Genomic DNA, 22,063 nt, shown 5'->3' on the forward strand with positions numbered 1-22,063 from the left:
ACTCTATTCCTTTAAAAGATCTGTTCTTCTGATAGATTACTCAGTCAGTTCTTACCAGTGTTATCTCTGTTTTTTTAAAAGTTATTAGTGTATCCAGGGCTGTATCCCAAAGAGATCATACAAATGGGAAAAGAACTCCCATGTACAAAAATATTTATAGCAGTTCTTTTAGTGGTGGCAAAGAATTGGAAATTGAGGGAATGTCCCATTAACTGGGGAATGGCTGAACAAGTTGTGCTATATGAATGTAATGGAATACTACTGTGCTACAAGAAATGATGAGCAGGCAGACTTCAGAAAAACCTGGAAAGTCTTGTATGGTCTGATGCTGAGTGAAGTGAGCACAACCAGGAGAGCACTGTACACAGTAACAGCCATGTTGTGTGATGACTAACATTGATAGACTTAGCCCTTCTCAGCAATGCAAGGATCTAAGACATCTCCAAAGATCTCATGACAGAAAATGCTATCCACATCCAAAGAAAGACTTACAGAGTTTGAATGCAGATCAAAGCACACTATTTGCTCTTTTTTTTCTTTTGTTGTGTTTTGTTTTCTCTTTCTTGTGGTTCCTTCTATTGGTTCTAAGTATTCCTTACAACATGACTAATGTGAAAATATGTTTAATAGGAATGTATACGTAGAGCCTATATCAGATTGCATGCCATCTTAGGAAAGGAGGTGGGGAGGGAGGGGGAGAAAATTTAAAACTCAAAAGCTTATGGAAATGATTGTTGATAAATCAAAATTAATTAATTAATAAAAAAATAAATAAATGAGGCAACTAAGGTTCAGTCAAGTGACTTACCTAAGGGCGCACAGCAAGTCAGAAGGCCTAGAACAATTCTGGCTACCACCCTATTCTCTTTCCAATGCGCATACCTCTTTGCATGTGAAGAATCCACAGCAGCGCCAGTCAATCCCTGCTACTCACCCAATTCCAGCAGGAAGCTGACTGTGCTACAACCACCAGCACAATCCCTTCCCTCCCCTCTACCAGGTATATCCTTTACATTTTCTCTATGGTTCATTTCCTGATGTAAAACCACCTCTGAGTCATGGACAATGATCTTTACTAATTTTCCCAAAGTGATTTCTAGGAGTCATAACTCTCCTCAGGGAATCAAAAAATCTTAGCAGCAGAAAGAACCTTAAAGAATCCAATTCAATACCACCTCACACCTATCCTATTGGTTAATAAGACAGAAAAGGAAAATGATAAATGTTGGAGAAGATGTGGGAAAACTGGGACTCTAGTGCACTGTTGGTGGAGTTGTGAACTGATCTAATCATTCTGTTTTTTGGAGGGTTTTTTTTTTGTTTTTTTAATAGACAATTGGGGTTAAGTGACTTGCCCAGGGTCACCCAGCTAGTAAGTGTCAACTGTTTGGCCTGAGGCAGGATTTGAACTCAGGTCCTCCTGACTCCAGGGCCAGTGCTCTATCCACTGCACCACCTAGCTTCCCCTGATCTAATCATTCTGAAGAACAATTTGGAACTATGCCCAAATGCAAATACCCTTTGACCCAGCAATTCCACTACTAGGTCTGCATCCCAAAGAGATCATTAAAAAGGGAAAAGGACCCACATGTACAAAAATATTTATACCAGCTCTTTTTGTGGTGGCAAAAGAATTGGAAATTGAAGGAATATCCATCAACTGGGGAATAGTTGAACAAGTTGTGGTATATGCATGTAATGGAATACTACTGTTCCATAAGAAATGATGAGCAGGCAGGTTTCAGAAAAACCTGGAAAGACTTACATGAACTGAAGCAGAGTGAAATGAACAGAACTAGGAGAACATTGTACACAATACCAGCCACATTATGTGATGACTAACTTTGATAGACTTAGCTCTTATCAGCAATACAAGGATTTAAGACAACTCCAAAAGACTCATCATGGAAAATGTTATCCACATCCAGAGAAAGAACTATGGAGTCTAAATGCAGATCAAAGCATACTATTTTCTCTTTTTTTCCCCTTTCTCATGGTTTTTCCCTTTTGTTCTGATTCTTCTTTCACAATAGGACTAATGGGGAAATATGTTCAATATGATTGTACATGTATAGCCTATATCAGATTGCATGCTGTCTTAGGGAGGGGAGAGGGGAGGAAGAAAAAAATTTGGAACTCAAAATCTTATAAAAGTGAATGCTGAAAACTAATTAATTTTCATTAATTTTTAATTTTCAAAGAAAGAATCCAATTCAATCTCCTACTCCATTACTTGACAGATGACAGTCACCTGGCCTGTTTCAGTGATAAGGAGCTTAGAGAGACAGCCTGGACTAGTGGATGACACACTCCAAGTCAGGTAAACCTGGGTTCAAGTCCTTACTAGCTGTATATCCATAAGCAAGTCACTTAACCTGTCAGCCTCCATTTCCTCACCTGTAAAATGGGAATAATAGCACCTAACTTGCTGTGAGGATAAACTGAAATAATGTATATTAAATGCTTTCAAATCCTCAGCCACTATATAAATGTCAACTATTATTATCACCCTACATGCCCCACTCCATTTTTGAAAAGCTCTAAAATTCTTCCCTATACTGAGCTGAAACTGGCCTCACTTTAATTTCTACCTATTAATCTCAATTTGGGGATCAAGCAGCATAAGTACACCTGTTTTTATACTACATGACAATCCCACAAATATTTAAAGACAGCAACCATAATCCATTTAAGTCAATAGGCAATGTCTAGGCTACCCACCCACAGTATCCTCAAACATTCTATATCGTGGAAGCTTGCTTATTACCCTGGCCATCTTCCTCCAATTACAGTTTAGTTCATCAATCTCTTCCAAAGTACAAAACACCATCAATAAGTGAGATGTGATCTCACGGGCACAGACTACAGAAGTCTGGTTCTCTCCCTTCTTCTGGCCTACGTACTTCCATTAAAAGCTACGGTCAAGAGATAAGACAATGTACCCCCTTCTCCTTTCTCTGCAGAGGTGGAGGGGTGTGGTGTGGACCACTGCCTACCATGTTGGGAACAGATGGTGTGCTTCTTCCTCTTATTCATTATAAGGTGTCTCTCTCTGGGAAGGAGAGGAACATATTAGGATATTCCCCCTTTAGAAGGTAAGAAGAGGCTGTCTCATTCTTTGTGACCCCAAAGTCTGGCACAGCTCCAGACACATTGCCAAAGTTTAATAAATGCCTACTGATCAACTGAGCTACGGAAGTGATATAAACAAACAAAGGTTAAGACGACATTACCTTTGGGGGCAGTATCATCACACTGTCTACTCATGTTGAGGTTACAGCAACTAAGATCCCAGTTTTCTTCCTACAAACTGCTCCTCATGCATCAATGACTATTGAGCTCCCACTAAATTAATCAAACATGCCTCCCTGAGAGATGACTACTCAACAATCATTTGGTTATTAACATCAAACTGAGCATAAAAGAGGTGCTCTCCACCACTGTTCAGTGCAGATTGAACATGAAATATTCTGCACAGAGCCCCTCATGAGACCAGCCTAACAATCTGCACAGGAAAACTAATGGAAAGAGAAAGATACTCAGTGCATCCATCAGTCCATCAATCTTAGGCCCTAAAGATAGACAGAGAGCTCAACCCAGAAGTAAATGGGAAGGGAGTAGGCTAGATTGTGTTTGTGAAATTGTGGAGCACTCAACAACTCCAGGCTGCTCCCAGGCACAAAGCTCATCTTTTTTATACCGATCGTGTTCCAGTGACAGCTCTGAATCACAGAACAACACAATTTAAGAAGATTCAAAATTTAAGGTGACCAAAAGGGAAATGGGAGAGATGCATGGTGGGCATAAGCAAGATGGAACATGTAACCAATGATCATTTACACACAAATAGTAGGATAAAACATATCAGCTGGGAAACATATGACCAAAAAAGGGGGATGGACCAATCTGATGTCAAGAACAAGAAACAACAGACAGACAGCTTGAGTGCACCACTGGTAGCAAAGGAAAATTCATGGACAAGACTCAAATGTGTTAAGAAGTCATGGATGGGTAATTACCTGCACAAGTGGAAGAATATCCATACTGATGACACTGGACAGTTCCACTGAAGCGTCAAAGTACAAAAGAAATCTATTCAGTTCCAGACTGAATGAAACATAAACTTTCAAAAGGCCTAGCTTGGCCCAACCCAATTCCCAAAAGCTCAGGCTAGCTCATCTCCTCATAGGTCACAGAAAATAATAACTTCTCTTCAGAATATTCCCAATGTGGGTTCACCAACCTAGATTCTTGGCATCTCAGAGCCTCAGAGATGCATTCTTTCATTCCCAGGCTCAGTCTCAGCCAAAGCAGGAGGCATGTGTGTGGTGCTTAGTCCTGTTACTATCACTTAGCTAACTTCTCTCACCTTTCACACCTTACAACAGCAGCAACAACTCGCATTTATGTAGCGCTTTAATAAGATTTGCAAATTGCTTTACAAATGTTATCTCATTTTATCCTTAGAACAATATGGGAAGTAGGTGCTATTATTATCCTCATTTTTATGGGAGAGAAAACTGAGGTGGACCAGACCCCATCATGACCCTAGGAAACCTCTTCAATAGGAGACTTATCACTCTCTGAGACTGTATCAGCCTTAGCACTCACACTTCATCAGGCCCCTCAGTCCCCTCTGCCCTTCAGCCAGAGGGCAGAGCAAAGCACTCCACCCCAAGCCTCCATTTAAAGAGGGCTCCGAGGCCAGCCATCTCTTCACTTCCCACCAGGTGCACTCTTCAGGAGTAGAACCCATCATGCCTACATGAGAGTACTTTCTCCACCCTGACCCAAGAGTAACTTCTTCCCTTCCTCCCTTTCCTCCCCCATCCCCTTTTCAGCTTACTTTTGCATATGTTGCCTTCCTCCATTAGACTCTAAGCTCCTTGAGGGCAGGGACTGAATTTCTATTTTTCTATTTGTAACCCTAACACTCAGCACACTGCCTGACACATAGCAGGCACTTAATAAATGTTCACTGACCAACTGACAATGAGCCTAAGTGATTTATTTGCCCAAGGTAACACAGCTAGTAAGTATCCGAGGCTGGATTTGAACTCAGAAATTCCTGACTCCAAATCTACTGTTCTGTATACTGCACCACCTCAGCTGCCTGAGAAAGCCAAGGGAATACAAATCAAATACAGTGTTCCATCACCTCACAAAAAAAAAATCAGAATTCAACTCTACACATGAGTCATCCCCTTTCAGTTCACAAGAGATAAACTCTTTCTTTACAGGAGTTCAGACCAGTTAACACTAAAAGACCATTCTACCCGCAACTATGTTAGGTCAGTAAGAAATGACACATTACTTACCAATATAATTTACACATTCAGATAAACTTCTGGAAGCAAAGGGCCCCTCATAGACGATCTTGCTTTTATCAAACAAATATACCATGTAGCTATCACAGCCTCGCTGGAAGAGAAACAAATCCCATGAGTAGCCATTCCAAGGGGCCTGATATCCCAGATTCTCTCTTCCCAGATACCCTGAAGGCACTAATGTCAACATACTATTTTTATATATGAGAAGTTTTAGCTTAAATTGCTTAGCACAGTCACGTCTTCCACATAGATGTGGCACATACTATATGTAGGATCAACAGTCAATAATTTGAAAAACATAATTATAAAAATGTCATTGCAGGAATTAATAATCAGGGATAAAGATAATCAAAAAGTCTTAATTAGACTCAGGCTTTGTCATGCTTACTTAAAGCATGGCCTACTCAATTTCAAGATCTTCAGGAAAAGCAGGGGGGAAAAGGAAGAAAATAACGTGGGCGTGGTGGGGTAGAAAATGTGGATCTAAATAAGGAAGGTAACTCAGACAAAATATTAAACATTCATCATTCTATTTTATCTCATTGAGCAACTCAGAGAGCCGAAAAGACAAAGCTAAGAGGAATTACAGTGAGTATGCAAAGCCTGGACACAATCAGGCTCACACACTTTCTAGGGATATTTTAAGTCTCTTACTACTCCATCTAGAACACACTGAGAGGCAGGCTTCCGAGGGTCCAGGGAAATCCCCATCTCTAACAGCAGTTCTTGAGAAGCCGTATTTATTCCGGTCTCATGCTCAATCCGAGACTGGAGTGAATGAAGACTCTCCTCCGGCGACAGCAGGAAGGAAATTATCTTGGCAGAAGTCATATTCAATATATGCGCTATCTGTATAAATGAGAAAATAAAGATTAATTAGTGTTTATCAGTTGTCTAATGTGTGTAAGGGGCTATGGGGCACACAAAGTATAAGATATAGAAACTGTTTTGTCCCATCACATGCCAATAAAACTGCCAGTTTCTCTGTTAATGGTCTTATTTCTAAGATACATAGAGAACTGATGCAAATTAATAATAATGAGTCATTCCCCAATCAATATACAGTCAAAGGATGTGAACTGGTAGTTTTCAGAGGATGAATTCCAAGATATCAAAAGCAATATGAAAAAATCACTAGAGAAAGCAAATTACAGAAACTCTGAGGCTCCACCTGACACCCATCAGATTGAGAAAGTTGACAAAAAAAGGAAAGTGACAAATTATGGAGAAGTTATGGAAAACAGGTACTCATATTAACTCTATCTTGGAAGAACTGTGAACTAGCCTAACCATTACTAATGTGGAACTGCACCCCAAAAGTTACCAAAACGTGCACGTCCTTTGACCCAGCAATACCACTACTAGGCCTATATGTCAAAGAGATCAAAGAAAAATATGTACAAAAATGTTGGTAGCAGCTTTTTTTGTGATAGCAAAGAACTAGAAACTGAAGGAGCGTCAATCAACTGGAGAATGGCTGAACAAATTCTGCTGTAGGAAATGATGAAGGTTACAATTTCACAGAAACCTGGGAAGACTTCTACGAATTAATGAAGAGTGAAATGAGGTGAGATCAGGAGAACAATTTCTAGAAAAGCAGCAGCATTAAATAATCAAACAATTTTGAAAGCCTTAAGAATTCTGATCCAAGGGGCAGCTAGATGGTGCAGTGGATAGAGCACCAGCCCTGGATTCAGGAGGATGTAAGTTCAAATCCAGCCTCAGACACATAACACTTAGTGTGACTCTGGACAAGTCAAAAAAAAAAAAAAAAAAAAGAATTCTGATCCAAGCCATAACTAAGTGTGATTCCAGAGGACTCATGATAAGACATGCTACCCTACCCACCTCCTATCAGAGAAGTGATAGGCTCAGGGTGCATATTGAGGCAGATTTTTTTGGACAGTTCAATTTGTTTTGCTTGACTGCATGTTTCTTACAAGGGTTTAGGTTTTCCTTTCTCTTTCAATTGGGGTCAAGGAAGTAGATGGAAAGGTGAATTTTCATTAATTGGGAAAAAAAACAAACCCCAAAGCTGAAAGACATACTTAGTATTCACAAATGTAAAACCAAAAAAGTTTCTATTCTGCAAAGATAAGTTTTAGTCTTCTGGGTAAATTCTCCAAGGAGCTACTACAATCACTTTTAAAAATCAAATGCAAGGGGCTCTTAGGAGACAGATATAAAAGATTTTCTTTATTATTTCTATATAAACATTTAAAAGTAAAAACAATCTTCTTCAAAATTGGGGTTAATCTCTAACCTAGGTATCCTGTTAGAAATTCCCCAAGACTTGTTTTGTTTCTTGTTTCAGCAACAATGAAAGTAAATACTAAGTATCCTGAGATAGACACTCCAGGGCTCCTCACAAAGGCATAAACATCAAGAATGTAAATTCAAAATATATTTATGGAATCCCTACCAAGTGCTAGGTGTTGGAGGAGGAAGAAAAGAAAAGTAATACATATCTTGGTAAGAGATAATAAGGGTCTAAAACTTAGATACTGGCAGTGAACACGTAAAGGAGATGTAAGAAACACTGAGGAGGTGGATCCAACAGGACACAGAAACTGATTAAATGTGATGGGCAGAGCAGAAGAATCAAGGATAACTCAGGCTTTTTAACCCTGAGGAAATGGGCAATTGTTGGCACCCTTTATAGGAATAAGGAAACCAGAGAAGGGATGAGGCCATGTAGTATCCTAAGCAGCATGAGTCAGTGGGAAGTGTCCTGATTTCAGATCATGCCTCTATAGACTCCCAATGTGACCTTAAACCAGTATCAGTTTCCCTTTTTGAAAAATGAGAAGCTTGGGCTACAATATCCCTACTATTTCTTCTAGCTCTCTATCTTGTGAACCTACAGCCAGGTTAGGCAGCCTTATTAAGAAAGTCTTTTCAGAATGGAAGGAATATGAAAAAGTAAAAATAAAGGAGGATCAGATCAATGTAAGGTCCTTGGGTTGCCAGCAGCTACCTCAGAGAAGTCTTAAGCTAGGATGTTTGCCCAGGCTAGATAAGGGATAAAGTATTCTCCTATTCAAAGGCTCCAGAATCTACCACTGGGCAGGAAGGTAAGCCTTTACTGGAATACTCTTAGGGTCCAATAGGAATCCCTGCTAAAGCACCCCTCTTTCCTCCCCCTTACCCCCCACCGAAACACAAGTGGTCATCTAGTCTCTGCATAAAGTCTTCCATGCATGATTCATTCCACATTTAGACAGCTTAAACTATCAGGCACTTTTCCCTTCAGTCTGGCCCAAATCAGGTTCCTAAGACTGCTAGCCACTGCTTCTAACACAGACCTCTGGGGCCAAGCAGAACAGGTTGATTTTAATCCCTTTCCCATATAACAGCCTTTCAAATACTTGAAAACCACTACCCAGCCTCCCACTCCCATCTTTCCTCCAAGCTACATGTCCCCATTTGAGTCAAGTGATCTTCATTATGGAACGGTCTTTATTCTCCTCACTCTCCCAGTCTCGCTTCTGAATAAGTCCCAACCTGTCTATGTTCTGCTTAAAATGTTACCCCCTGGGGGTAGCTAGGTGGCACAGTGAATGGAGCTCCAGCCTTGGAGTCAAGAGGACCTGAGTTCAAATCTGGTCTCAGGAACATAACACTTACTAGCTGTGTGACCCTGGGCAAGTCACTTAACCTTGAATGCTTCACCAAAAAAAAGCAAAAAAAAAAATGTTACCCCTAGAAACATATATACCATACTCCTGATGTGATCTTGCTATGGAGGAGGGTCCAGTGACTATCATTCCACCTTATTCTAGACCCTACACCTTCCATACTGCAGCCCAAGATTTTACTGGCTTTTTTTCTGCCTCCTCATAGCACTGACCCATTATGAATAGGGAATTGGGCCTTCAGTCCTTAGAGACACCCAGGTCTCTTTGTCTTGAGTGATACAGAACTGTACTTTCCCCTTGGCTTCATAAGTGAAGGCAGTGTGGTGCAATGAAAGGAGTGCTAAGAACCTGGGCTCAAATCCTGATTCTACCACTTATATCTGTGTGACCGTGGACAAGTAACCTCTCTGGGTTTTGGTTTTCTCATTCTCATATATTTTTTAAAAGTTTTCAAATCACATTTTCACAAATTTAATCATTTCAGATGTACTAAGGTGCTAAGAGGCTTAAAAGGAGTTGTTTAGTGAATTTTTTTAAGATGAAGAATTTCACTAAAATGCAAATAATACCCCCCATGTATGTTTTATAAATTAAGATTTCTGAAGGTAGGCATTCTTAAAACAGGACACATCTATGTGCAGTCATGCTTGAGAATGTACAATGTACGAGTACAGACAAGACTGAAGTGTTCTGTGGCTACAACCAGTGCTAGGAGTCCTCAGACAAACAGAGCCAAAAGCCATCAGAGCCAACCCTATGAGCCAAGCATACCTTTCAATCACCTGCTAACTAACCAAATGAAACAAAGCAGAAGAAACCCAAAGGCCTTCTGGGAACACAGAAAAGGACGATATCCACAGGATATCCAGTTCTAAATCAAAGAAGGTTACAAAGAAGTAGCATCCAACCTAGCATGAGTGCTATTTTCTTCATTTCTGGCTTATGACCTGCCAACAGTAGGCACTTGAGCATAAATTGACTGTGGAGGGAAGGAATTAGCCAGCTGTGCAAAGGGAATGGCTCTACATACCAGCCTTCTACATCAATTAACTGACAGTAAACATTTGGAAAGTGTCTATAATGTAACTGACCCTGTGCTGGACACTGTGGGGCATACAATAGGTGCATCAGACACTGCCCTGACCTCAACCAATCAAGAAACAGCAGCAATTCTGCAAAACTTAAGTGCTAAATTATGTGACACACTGACAAAAGAGATCCAGGTGGCTAGGTCACAGACCAGCACATGTGCTCATTGTATACTTTGTTTTTATGTCAACAAATTATAATAGGGTTAAAAAAAAGTTGTGATATACACTGTTCATAAAAAGAATGCTTCCACATGCACTGGAGACGGGGGAGACATTATAACATGGAGGAACTTGAAGAAGAGGTCGGACTTGGACAGGCAGAAGAGGAAGGAGGTCAACGGGGGAAGAGGGTGATGAGCAAAGAAAGGTAGAGGGGCAGGAATGAACGCCACGGACTGGGTGAGCAATGACAAAAAAATGGTCCTTCCCTGAAATGGAGGCTACATGGGAAAGAAGGCTGGGTGACAGGGTGGGGATGGACAGTGGAAGGCCTTGAAAGCTCAGCCTTCACCTGCTTAACAACGAGAAGCCTCAGCAACTTCCTAAGCAACTGAGGAAGAGGAACCCAACTACAGGAAGGAGACCCCCGAGGCTGGGGAGGAGGCCAGGGAGGAGGCCGGGGAGACCAGGGAGGAGGTCGGGAAGGAGGCCAGGGAGGAGGCCGGGAAACTACACACATCGTGATGGTACCCTGGTCTAGGCGACAGGCCCCCACAAGGGAAAAGGAGCAACGTGACGGGGCGTCTTGAAGATCGAACCAAGAGTGACCTCTTCGTGGATGAGTACTGAAAAGCTATTGTTGTTGTTGTTTTTCAGTTGTGTCTGACTCCTCATGACCCCATCTGGGGCCTTCTTGGCAAAGATACTGGAGGGGTCTGCCATTTCCTTCTCCAGCTCATTTTAGACATGAGGAAACTGAGGCAAGCAGGGTGAAGTGACTTGCCCAGGATCACACAGCTAAGTAAGTGTCTGAGGCTGGATTTGAACTCAGGTCTTTCTGACACCAGACCCAGCACTCTATCCACTGCACCACCCAGCTGCCCAAGTATCAAAAATATTGTTATCAGTAACAATAATAATTCACATATATAGTACTTTAAACGTTAACTCAATTGATCCTCACAACAACCCTACAAGGCACATGCCATTGTTATCTCCATTTTTTTAAATTTTTTTTTTATTTAGTTAGGCAGTGGGGTTAAGCGACTTGCCCAGGGTCACACAGCTAGTAAGCATCAAGTGTCTGAGGTCGCATTTGAACTCAGGTCCTCCTCAATCCAGGGCCAATGCTCTATCCACCTCACCACCTAGCTGCCCCCATTATCCCCATTTTACTGATGCAGAAAGTAAGGCTGAGACAGGTCAAGTGACATGCCATAGGTCACAAAGCTATTAGTGTCTGAGGCAGGATTTGAACTCAGGTCCTCCTGACTCCAAGTCCAACGCTATGGTTATTGTGCCACCAAGTGGCCATAAGAAGAAAGCACAAGAATACTACTAGGCAAACAGGTGAATGGAATTAGTCTTCGTGCTATTATTTCCACTTAAAAGTAAAAAAATGACTTCTCATAGTCATTTCCTAAAGAAGCTTTAACTGAACTTTGATGCTTTCCAGGGAGAATGTCACAAAACTCACCTTCAAGTTCAGTATGTGCTCCATGATCACAAAGCATCCTGGCTGCTTCAGTGTGACGTCCAGACTTCCCCCTCTCTGCTGAGGATCCCAAGTCAGCATCAACTGTAACCACTGCTCCATTGGCTCTACTATGAAACTAAAGCACAAACAGCACGGCTCTGTGACAAAAGGAGGCTTCTGAGGGCCGGCCTGCGTACTTCCTGTCTCACTGTGTGGCTTAGCCATCGTATACCATAACTTCTGAATGATACTAAAGTGGAAAGGGGCTCAACTACACCTAAGTCAGAGAAATAAGAGCCTCTGGAGCCATGCACGAAGTGTGTTCTGTGGTCGCTGGCAACTCACACAGGAGATCCAGGCTCTTTTCTGCAATGAAACCATTGAAGCTGTCATCCCGATAATTCTCAGAGAGCAGGGAGGAAGGATCTGGCTGGGGAACTGACCTCCTATGCCCTGCGCTGACGAAGTCTCTGCTTGGCAAGGTGCATTTCTTTATGGCATTCTTAACAAACTCTGGTAAAATCTGAGGCAAATTATCTCAGTTATAATCCACTTACCTAGAGAGGCTATTTGGTTGAGGTAAGTGGCTACTAAATCTAACCTCTCCAGTCATCTCTTCAAACGCAAATATGTGCTTGGGATCTTTCTTTTTAATCTTTTCGTGCCTAGAAAATAATAAGGGATAATAACCTCATTATACACAAACACTTTAAGATAAAATGGATGTCTTATATTTCGATTTAATTTTATGTTTATAAAAAAGTGAATTACTGATTCCCACTCTCAGAAAGCCCAACAAAATTTTTTCCTCCATTTCTTACCAGGTAAATGGCTGCAGATGATGTAGGAAAGGTCTATATCCCACAATACATTCAAACACCATTGTCCCAAAGCTCCAATAATCAACAGTAGCAGTATATGGCTTGTTCTCAAAGAGCTCTGGAGCCTTTGAAAGACACAATGTTTTAAACGTCAAAAAACTGAGGAAAGGAAAGAACATTTTGCAGTATTTGTATACTCATGGCCTTCAGGAATGCATAAGAAAGAAGAATCAAAGTCCTTTATTCTCTAAGTGAAAGAAAAGGAACAGGCCTCACCAGATATTGCAGCGTTCCCACAAAAGATGTGCACAGACTTCCCTGATCAAGGTCTTTAGCATATCCCAAATCAATTATCTTATGAATTATCTGTAAATTAATCAGATAAATTATGTTTAATAGCTGGAAAAAATGTTAAAGAATATACTAAGACTGGAGAACAAGCCCAAGCATAAATTTTAAACTTTTAAAAAACTACTACCTGAACGCGTAACTGTATAAGTGACATAGAGCATGCAAACAAGAAGGGGACAGGGACTAAGGGCTCCCTTTAAGGAAGCACAACCAAAGTCCCCAACACCCCAATCCCCATTCTTTTTCCTTAGCTACTGATTCAGCACTGAATAATCTAACCTAAAGTTTAAAACTTTCATTCTAAAGACCTTAAATAATGTTATTTCCTGGATTCCAGAGAAATAGCAACCTTTTTTCCTTCTGGCAAATGCTTGTATTTGATTAGGTGTTGCTGCTCTGTCATTCACCGCCTCTCTCAATCCCCTGAAGTTGCTAAGTACATCTCCAATTTACTGACACTGCCTGATACAAAGTCACCACTGTTTTCCTGGTCTATAAACTTTGCTAGTGTCTTCTAATCCTCCTTCTTTTTCCCCATCCAGTCACCCAGTCACACAGTCCTAGGATATTATAAATTCTCTAAAGGCAGAGACTATGTCTTATCAAAGGAACCAAGAGTGTGCAAATAACACTATTCAGTTGTCCATCTAAGTCTAAAAATCAGGACAATCAATAAGAGGTGACAGGCTACCTGCTAAGAAAGTTCAAGCACTAGTTATCTAAAAAGAAAGGCTTCTCTTTCCAGAATGGAACTCTATTCTTTTTAGCTATCTAATCAGCATTCTCTGCATGTGCTTACCTTCACCAAAATATTCTATTATATCCACCCCACAACTGGTCCATGATCACCACTTAAAACACATCTTATTATTTCTGATATGTCACCTGGCATTGGGCTATTTAATTCTCTGCCACGAGGAAAGAGTCCTGAAGATGCCACTTGGGAACAAGGCAGTCCAATTGGTCCATTCAACCTGATGCCTTGCATCTAACCATGGCAGAAAACAGCAGTTTGTGGCCACCTGGCATTACAACTGCCTGCCATTGTATAGTCCTCAAAAAAAGAGAGAAGCTACCAAATATCCCTCCACCTTCCTTTGAATATACCCCTCTTGTAACATTCTGGACCTGTCTTCTAATCTAGCTAAACCTTTCTTAACCTATCTCTAGCTTCAGCTGGCACCATGTTACCTCACAGAGGCATGAGCTCCTTAGACTGAATCTGCTGTGTAGAATAAAAAGAAGCCTTACCTTCGTTTAAGATACACAGATGCCCATCGAGTTCTAGAACCCTGCTCTGGGAGCCATAAAACGAGAAAGGACCTCAGAGACCATATCAGACTAAGAATGTCTTTCAGAATATCCCAACAAGTGAGCAGTCATGTAGCCCCACCTAAAAGACCTCTTGTGAGGGTGACCCTCCCATCCACCCCCCAAAGCAGCTTAGCCTGGTTTGGGCTCACTTAATTGTGAGGAAGTTTTTCCTCATATCAAGCAAAAATGAGCCTCTCTGAAGTGCCCTCCATTACTCATAGTTCTGTCCTGGGCCTAGATAGGACAAGTAGAATCCCTTTTCCCCAGAAGTCTTCTCTCCAGGATAAATGTTCTCTCATGACATAGATCCGAGACCCTTCCCCACTCTTCTGGGACGCTCGCCAGCTTATCCACGTCTTACATAAAAGATGGTGCCCTGAGCCTTGAGGCCAAGAGCTATTCTGCCTTCTTCTTGGCTTGTTACAGATGCTTGTATTTAGATAAAAGCTCGCTGATTTCATGACGTGGTCTGGCCAAGGCAGAGTATAACAGAGTCCAGCAGGACTATCACCAGCCATGTTCTGGACACCAAAAGATGGCAGCTGCTTTTCTAGATGCCATATCGTAACTGCTCTCTCTCATTTTTACCATACAGTTCACTAAATTCCCTCGACGTTTTTTTCAGATGAACGATCCAGACAAATATCCCAGTCCTGATCTTGTGAAAAACTTCTTTTAAATTCAAGAGTAGGACTTGACAGTTATACCTATTACATTTCATCTTACTCAATATGACTCAATGAGCTAGCCTGTTAAGATCTTTCTGGCTCCAGACTATCATTCCACTGTATTTCAATTAGGTTTTACACAATTCACATTTATTAAGCACCTACTATAGATGCAAGGCTTTGGGCTAAACAAAGACAAAAGTGAAAACCCCTGCCTTGAGGGAGCTTAAGCTCTACTGGAGGGAACCCATGTAGACAGAGAAGAAAATACAAAGTAATTTCAAAAGGAAAAGATTCCTAAATAGCAGAGGTTTAAAAAAGCCTCAGGCAGGGGGTGGTACCAAGTTGTGATTTGAAGGAAACTAGAGATTTTACAAGGAATAAGAGAAGAGGGACGCGTTCCATACAGAAGGAACTACCTGTACAAAGACATGAAGGTAGAAAATAGAATATTATGTATGGGGAAGAAGTAGCAGGCCTGTGTGACTGTAACAGGAAATGTATGGAAGGAGAGCAATACATAAGACTTGAAAAGGAGGTTGAAACCAGATAGTGAAGGGCTTTATATGTCAAGCTGAGAATTTTATATTTTAAACCACTTATTTATAAAATTTTATATTTTAGAACCACTGAAAATTTCAATAGTGGAATGACATGATCAGATCTTTGTTAGGTGTTAACTATATCTCCTTGTTTTGGTCATCATCTGTAAATCTGATAAATTAACGAGTGATACCTTTATCCAAATCATTCATATCAGGGCCAAATTCAAAGCCCAGGGACGTGTCAAATTGCCATCCACTCATTAATACCTATCTCAGGGCTCCTGTCAATCAACCTGTTTCAAAGTCACTTAAATATACTATCATCTAGCATTCTAGCCCCTATCTCTCTTTGTCCACAAGGACAGCACTAAAGACTTTTTCAAATGTTTTGCTGAAATCTAGGTGAATAACATCTACTGTAATCTCCTGGTCTAATTAACTCTTCAAAAAAAAAAGGAAAATGAGGATAGTCTGGAATAACCTGTTCTACATACACCAAATCCATATTCTTAATAATTTTAAGAAATCCCATCATATCCCTCTATCACTTGGTCTTTCCTACGTGAAAAGCTCTCATCTTTTCAGTCTCTCTCCACACCACAGCCTCTCATCCATCCTCCTGATTTCTCTCATTCATCTAGCCTTTTGACAATTCTCTAATTTTTTTTTAGATGGGGTGACCGGAACTGCAATTGGAATTCCTATTATGTACACACTGAGTGTTTATAAAAGAGAAAGAAATGCATATTTTAAAATGTTGCTTCCAATGCCCTTTCTGACAAAGCCCAGAAGAATATGTTAGGATGATGTCTTTAAAAGTCTAGAGTGACTGACAAAACAACTGAACCCAAGACAATTATAGGCCTACTACTTTACATTAGCTTTTGTGCTACTCTGTACCAATTCCAAAAATTTGTTCAGACTTGCAGCATTAAAACAAGGAAGAATATTGTCTATCTGTAACCTGCTCAGTACTAAGTCTACCTCTATGAAGAGCTCGTGGGATATCACACTATGCCAAAGACAGTCTAATAAAAGTTTTATGCATTGGGGAAAAGAAAAGAAAGTTTCCAAATGCAAAGATGACAACAGAGATAGCTTTACTCAGAAAAAGGTTTTTTCCTTAAAATGTATCCAGAAAATGACTCAAATTCAGTTACTATTCATGAATACTCTATGTATTTATTTAAAATCTACATATTTTTTCAAAGTCATCTGTTTAGAAAATAGAGAATCAAAATTTCCAAATTTAACACTGAGCCGAAGTAAAGAGTCTTTGGACCACACTTAGAATTTAGAGAGTATTCAAACTTTTCTTAAATTAAAGCTGGTATAAAAATGTATCAATTATGCTTCATTTTTCCCCCAGAGCAAAAGTCAAAAACTTTAAAATACCTTGATCCTTCTCTAAGCCCAATAAGCTAGGGGTGCTACACTTAGCAGGCATGTAAAGGTCCTTCAGCATTTTACCTACCTTCCCACCAACATCCTGAAGAACTATATTTTCAGGTTTTAGATCTCTGTGAATAATTCTATTTTCATGCAAATATTGAATTCCCGACCCTAAATGAATATAAAAAATATATTTTGAGGGACTAACAACAACTCACTTTTATATAGCTATTTAAGGCTTTCCACACAACATCCCTGTGAGGTAGGCAGTGCAAGCATTATTATTCCCATTTTATAGATGAGGAAACTGACAAAGATCAATTATTATGTGTCAGAGCCTGGACCTGAACCCAAGTTCTCCTGACTTAAAACTCTAAGGCACACAATCTCAGGAAGAAACTCTCCTGGTTCACACATATCCATGAAGTTTCATGGTCACAGCTGCTCACGTGAAGAGCCAGACACAAAAATTCAAAATTGTGTTCATCAAGTCAGATGTATAACCCTGCTATATAACCTGGAAAAGGTGCCTTCTAATTACTAAGTTAAAGTTACAAAAAAGATTTATTCTGAGTAGTTATTAGCCAAATAGGTTAGAACATTTCCTCTATTAAGCTGGAGATGTCTTCTAGCAAGAACACAATACTTTATCAAAAGTCCAGCATTCAATTTTGTTTTGACAGTCACAGAGATTTTTGAATTCCAATTCACGGTTCAGGGAAGCAGACTAACACTTCCTCAGTGCATCTGAAGTGTTAACATTTTACACAGATCTCTTCCCCTCATCAAAACCCCAACATCAGTAACAATCAAATGATGGTAATTTGGTCAACTACATACCAATATCACTAAGCAGAGAAAGGACTTGACTCTCTTTAAGTCCACAGCAATTTTCTGGCTTGTTGAGTAACTAAAGGAAGAAAACAGGAGTTTAAAAATATGTACTCTCTAAATAAATGTGTTATATCAATAACCACAGCCATACTCACTGGTAACCTTGCCCTGAAGTAATGCTTACTCACACGAGAAAGCAAATTATGACCAAAAAAAAAAAGAAGACATCAGGGAAAAAACCTATACTGAGACTATATAAATTCCATCCTAGTAGATAGAAGAGAAAGAAGAAAGAGAACAGAATATTTCAATTTCAAAAAAGTTTTAAAACCTCAAAGATCCCAGTCCTACAGCCACATGGGCAGTTATCAATGGCAGATTTGAAATGGAGGAAGGAGGCAGGTTGGAAACATGTCAGAAAGAGAAAGTAGAGGTGTTACCCATCAATTCCATTACTATATGGCTAACGCTTCTGACGAGTGTGTTCCGGGTAGGCACCATAAATAAACCCTGGGGTTTTGATCACACTTTTTCCACCACAAAAACACTGTCATAAATCTATTAAACTATCAGCCCATCACTGCATGGTTATAAAGAATGTGAATCCTCCTACCAAATCTGAACCAACTAAGCAAGTCAGTGACCAGAGTGATGCCACTCCCAATGCAGAGCAGCCCCAGCTACCTTCCGAAGATCTCCCCCTGAGCAGTATTCCATGGCCAGAAGAGGGACATCATTAATCAAGAAATTCATCTCCTCAGGAACATCACAGGCCTTTACAACACTGGGATGATTCAACCTAAACAGAAAAGAGCAAAATGCTAATAAAAAATTTCCCTTCATGTGGCACCACCTCGTGGTGTTTCACCACAGGGGCCTACAAGTTTCCTGTAAACATGCCCAGGAGGGAGGAGGACAACACAGTGTAGTGGAAAGAGCACAAGATTTGGACTCAGAAGAACTGGCCTCCCATCCTGCTCTCCCACTTCCTGCTCTCCCACTCACTAGCCATGTGACCTTGAGCTAATTACTTTCCCTCAAAGGACCTCAGGTGGACGTCTGTGATGGGGGAGTTAGACAAGGTTAGCCCAATGGTCCCTTCCAGCTGACAGGCTGTGAGTCTGTACTCAAATATGATGCAAACCTGAAGCATGACTTTCAGAGAAAACAGACTTAAAACTGCTGTCAATAATGGGAATGAGTTACAGAATGCCCTTTGAAATTACCCTTGTGACCAGCAGCATGCCCTTACCAGATGGCTGGCCAAAGTTAGTGTCCAGATGTGAAATGGAATTTTTCTCTGTTCAAAATTACTTGGCTAGTATGGGCACTGGACCTATAACCCTGGCCTCATCGGCACTGTGCACTCGCCAGCCACTTCTTCACTCAAAGTATGCTGTCTGTCCCAATCTATAAGGGAAGGGATATTTAACATATATGACTCCTTCTTAAAAAGCCACAGTAAACAGAACTAAGAGGGAGCTTAAAGTTACTGAGTCCAACTCTTCTGACCAATTACAATGATGTTAATAATAATATAATATATATGATAATAATAACATAAACTATACTGAAATATACCAATAATAATTGGTGGCATTGTCCACTCTATCCACCTATTATAAAGTTTCATTAACTGGAATGAATAGAAAAAAAAGGAAGATTGAGAGAATAGTTCTGGGTGACAATTTTCTATTAGTTAATGAGAAGATTCTTCTAATGTTGCCAACCTTGCTAAAATATATTATTTTTCTGCAATTATAAGAACATAGTGAAAATAAAGGAATCTTCATGCTTAAGAATAGTGGAGGACCAAGCCATTATTTCCAATGCCAAATTGACATTATTTCCCCTCAAGCGGCAAGCCATATGACATAGTAAAAAACACAGTGAACTAAGAATCAAGGACCTGGGTTCAAATCATTCCAGGATTTATTAATTGTATGACCTTGGGAAAAGTCACTCGATCTCTCTAAGCCTTCTTCCCGGGACTGTTATAAAACCCTAGGAAAGAGGGGATATAAAAGCATTCTAAAAACCATCAAATAATAAATAGTAACAAGACAAACTCTTATCAGGGACTATCCCAAAAGAAAGTATTCACAACATGAGGGCAAAGTGCATAAATTAGAACAGGCCTGCACACCATACAGCCCACCAAAGGATTTTGGGCAGCCTGCAAAAAATATAGAGGACATAAAACAGGCCTGCACAAGAAGGTATGACTGTGCCCTTAGAGTACAGACAATTTACACACACAAACACACACTATACTTAGATACAATGTCTATTCCCATACCAGGTCTATTCTCTTTTTTAATGGAAAATACATATTTTATAATGCAAAAAAAGACAAAAACAAAAACTCAAGGCTAAGAGAGTTCTCAGAACTTCACTGTCAAGCTTTGGCCTGAGCACATACTAAAGGTAGGTAGAAATATAAACCCTAAAATATACTTACTTCTTCATGATCTGGATTTCATGGCACCATCGGTCTTTATTTTTTGCACTTAGCTCCAGGCGGCAAGATTTAATAGCTATTTTGTTACCAAGTTCCTGAAAAAAAAAAAAGGAAAAGAAGAATTGAAAGGAAGAAGCCACATTCTTGCACAGAACAGTTCCAGAGTTTTAGACAACCAACTCTTGCCACTCTACCACTTAACCCAAACCTCAGGCTGATTCTCCCTGGTTGGACACAAACATCTGTGGGAAGTATATCAAAGCTATCTCATCTTCAAAATTGGCCTCCAAATATGTATCAGAGTGTAGGCACCCATTCACTTAAATCATTGCATTGATCTTCTACCTAGCTCCAATCACAATGTTCTTTCACAAACAACACTAGAAAACAGATGGATCTTTTTTTCCTCATCTCTTTTCATTTATTAATACATAAGGTTCAGGACTGTCAGAGAGCTTGAGACCCACCCACAAATGGAACATAGGGTGCGTACCAGCACAACTTGGTCTCAATAAAAATAAACATTCCAATCCTGCATTTTTAATGCCACACCTGTCTATGATAATTCTACAAGGTCAAGTAGCAACTATCCTCTATCACAGAATCAAGATAGCAGGCAGTAAACGTGCTCCATGTGGCAGACATGATGAGGTCTTTGAGAATATCACATGAAACAAAAAAAAAAAAAGGTAGAAGACAGGTATATGATTTGATCAGCAAATCTAAATGCAATATAAAGCAATTCTGGGGCTCTGATATTAGATTGAAAATCTCTTTATTGTACAATTTAAATTCCACGTAGGCAAAAACTGCTTCACTTTTTTTGTCTTCATATTCTCCAGAACTTAGCACAGTGTCTTTTGCATAAAACAAGTAGTTAACATATGCTGAGGCGAACTGAAATACAAAGCAACATCATTTGTAATGACAAGAAGCTGAAAACAAAACACTTCCAACAACTTGAGAATGGCTGAAAACACAATACCATATGAATGTAATGGACTATTATTTCATTGCAAGCAACAATGAAAAAAATTTCAGAGAAACACAAGAAGACTGTGAAGTGATACAAACTGAAGAAAAAAGACAAAAGAACAATATATACAATGATTACAACAATGTAAAAGATGACCTCAAGTCAAAAACGATAGATAATGTAAATATTAAATAAAGTTAAAGAACACATTCTTTCTGTTAAGGGCTGTTAAACTATAAAACTGGAAAGTGATATGTACTATCAGTCAATCATTCTCTTAAATAGTTTTGCTTTAACTTTTCAGGGAATGAATTTTGTAGAGGATTTGAGAGTTGGGAGTAGGGTAGCACCTTATATCAAAACAAAATGAATCAATAAAAAATTTGTGTTAAGTGAATTTAATTACTGATATTTGTTAAACAACATCATCACGTATACCATAATGAATAAAAACAAATTATTTCTTAAATAAAATACCTGATTTTATTTTTAGTGATTGAAATTTTTTTAAAATACTATATTAGGATACATTGTTTCACAGGTTGAAACAGGGTTTCAATATGACCCCCCAAAAATTTTGCAGAATGCAAAAATAACCTTGATTTACACTATATTAAGTTCAGAGTTATAATCACAAAAAAAAAGAGCTACCACTTCTCATCATTTATTACTTGAAATAATATAATTATTTAACTTCTTAAAAAAGTTTTATAGATGGGTCAAAACAAAAAAAAAAACAAAACTTATCCTGATCGCTTAGCACAATGCCTGGTACGTAATAAACACTTGATAAATGCTTGATGACTTGACTAGACAATATAAGTAATGAAATTGTATATATAGTTTAATCTTCATCTCTCCTCTGTCTGGAGACGGTACACTGAAGCAATACTTAAGGTCAATGCTTAGGGCACTATCGGCACACAGGTTAATTGAAACTATAAGAGTCCACAAAAGTCACCAAAACTATGTAAGAAGAAAATGAGGCCACAAACCAAACCAAAGG

General features: G+C 39.6%; 1 protein-coding gene across 5 annotated transcripts in view; it reads right to left on the minus strand.

The window, feature by feature from the left end:
• CHUK (conserved helix-loop-helix ubiquitous kinase) overlaps nucleotides 1–22,063 on the minus strand; it is a 38,227-nt gene that overhangs the window by 14,129 nt on the left and 2,035 nt on the right. For 3 of the 5 annotated variants that reach the window (XM_027846325.1, XM_027846324.1, XM_027846328.1), the window contains exons 2-11: nucleotides 20,082–20,176; nucleotides 18,305–18,419; nucleotides 17,627–17,696; nucleotides 16,869–16,957; nucleotides 12,793–12,882; nucleotides 12,517–12,641; nucleotides 12,253–12,360; nucleotides 11,696–11,831; nucleotides 5,985–6,179; nucleotides 5,319–5,421 (exon numbers count right to left, since the gene is read on the minus strand). In XM_027846325.1, the coding sequence (XP_027702126.1) occupies nucleotides 5,319–5,421; nucleotides 5,985–6,179; nucleotides 11,696–11,831; nucleotides 12,253–12,360; nucleotides 12,517–12,641; nucleotides 12,793–12,882; nucleotides 16,869–16,957; nucleotides 17,627–17,696; nucleotides 18,305–18,419; nucleotides 20,082–20,176 (1,126 nt within the window). Of the gene's footprint in view, nucleotides 1–5,318; nucleotides 5,422–5,984; nucleotides 6,180–11,695; nucleotides 11,832–12,252; nucleotides 12,361–12,516; nucleotides 12,642–12,792; nucleotides 12,883–16,868; nucleotides 16,958–17,626; nucleotides 17,697–18,304; nucleotides 18,420–18,872; nucleotides 19,031–20,081; nucleotides 20,177–22,063 lie in introns of those variants that run through there. The other 2 variants (XM_027846327.1, XM_027846326.1) reach the window with 2 other exon arrangements.

Source organism: Vombatus ursinus, unplaced genomic scaffold (assembly GCF_900497805.2).
Source record: "Vombatus ursinus unplaced genomic scaffold, bare-nosed wombat genome assembly UNPS02015129.1, whole genome shotgun sequence".
Taxonomy (NCBI): Eukaryota; Metazoa; Chordata; class Mammalia; order Diprotodontia; family Vombatidae; genus Vombatus; species Vombatus ursinus.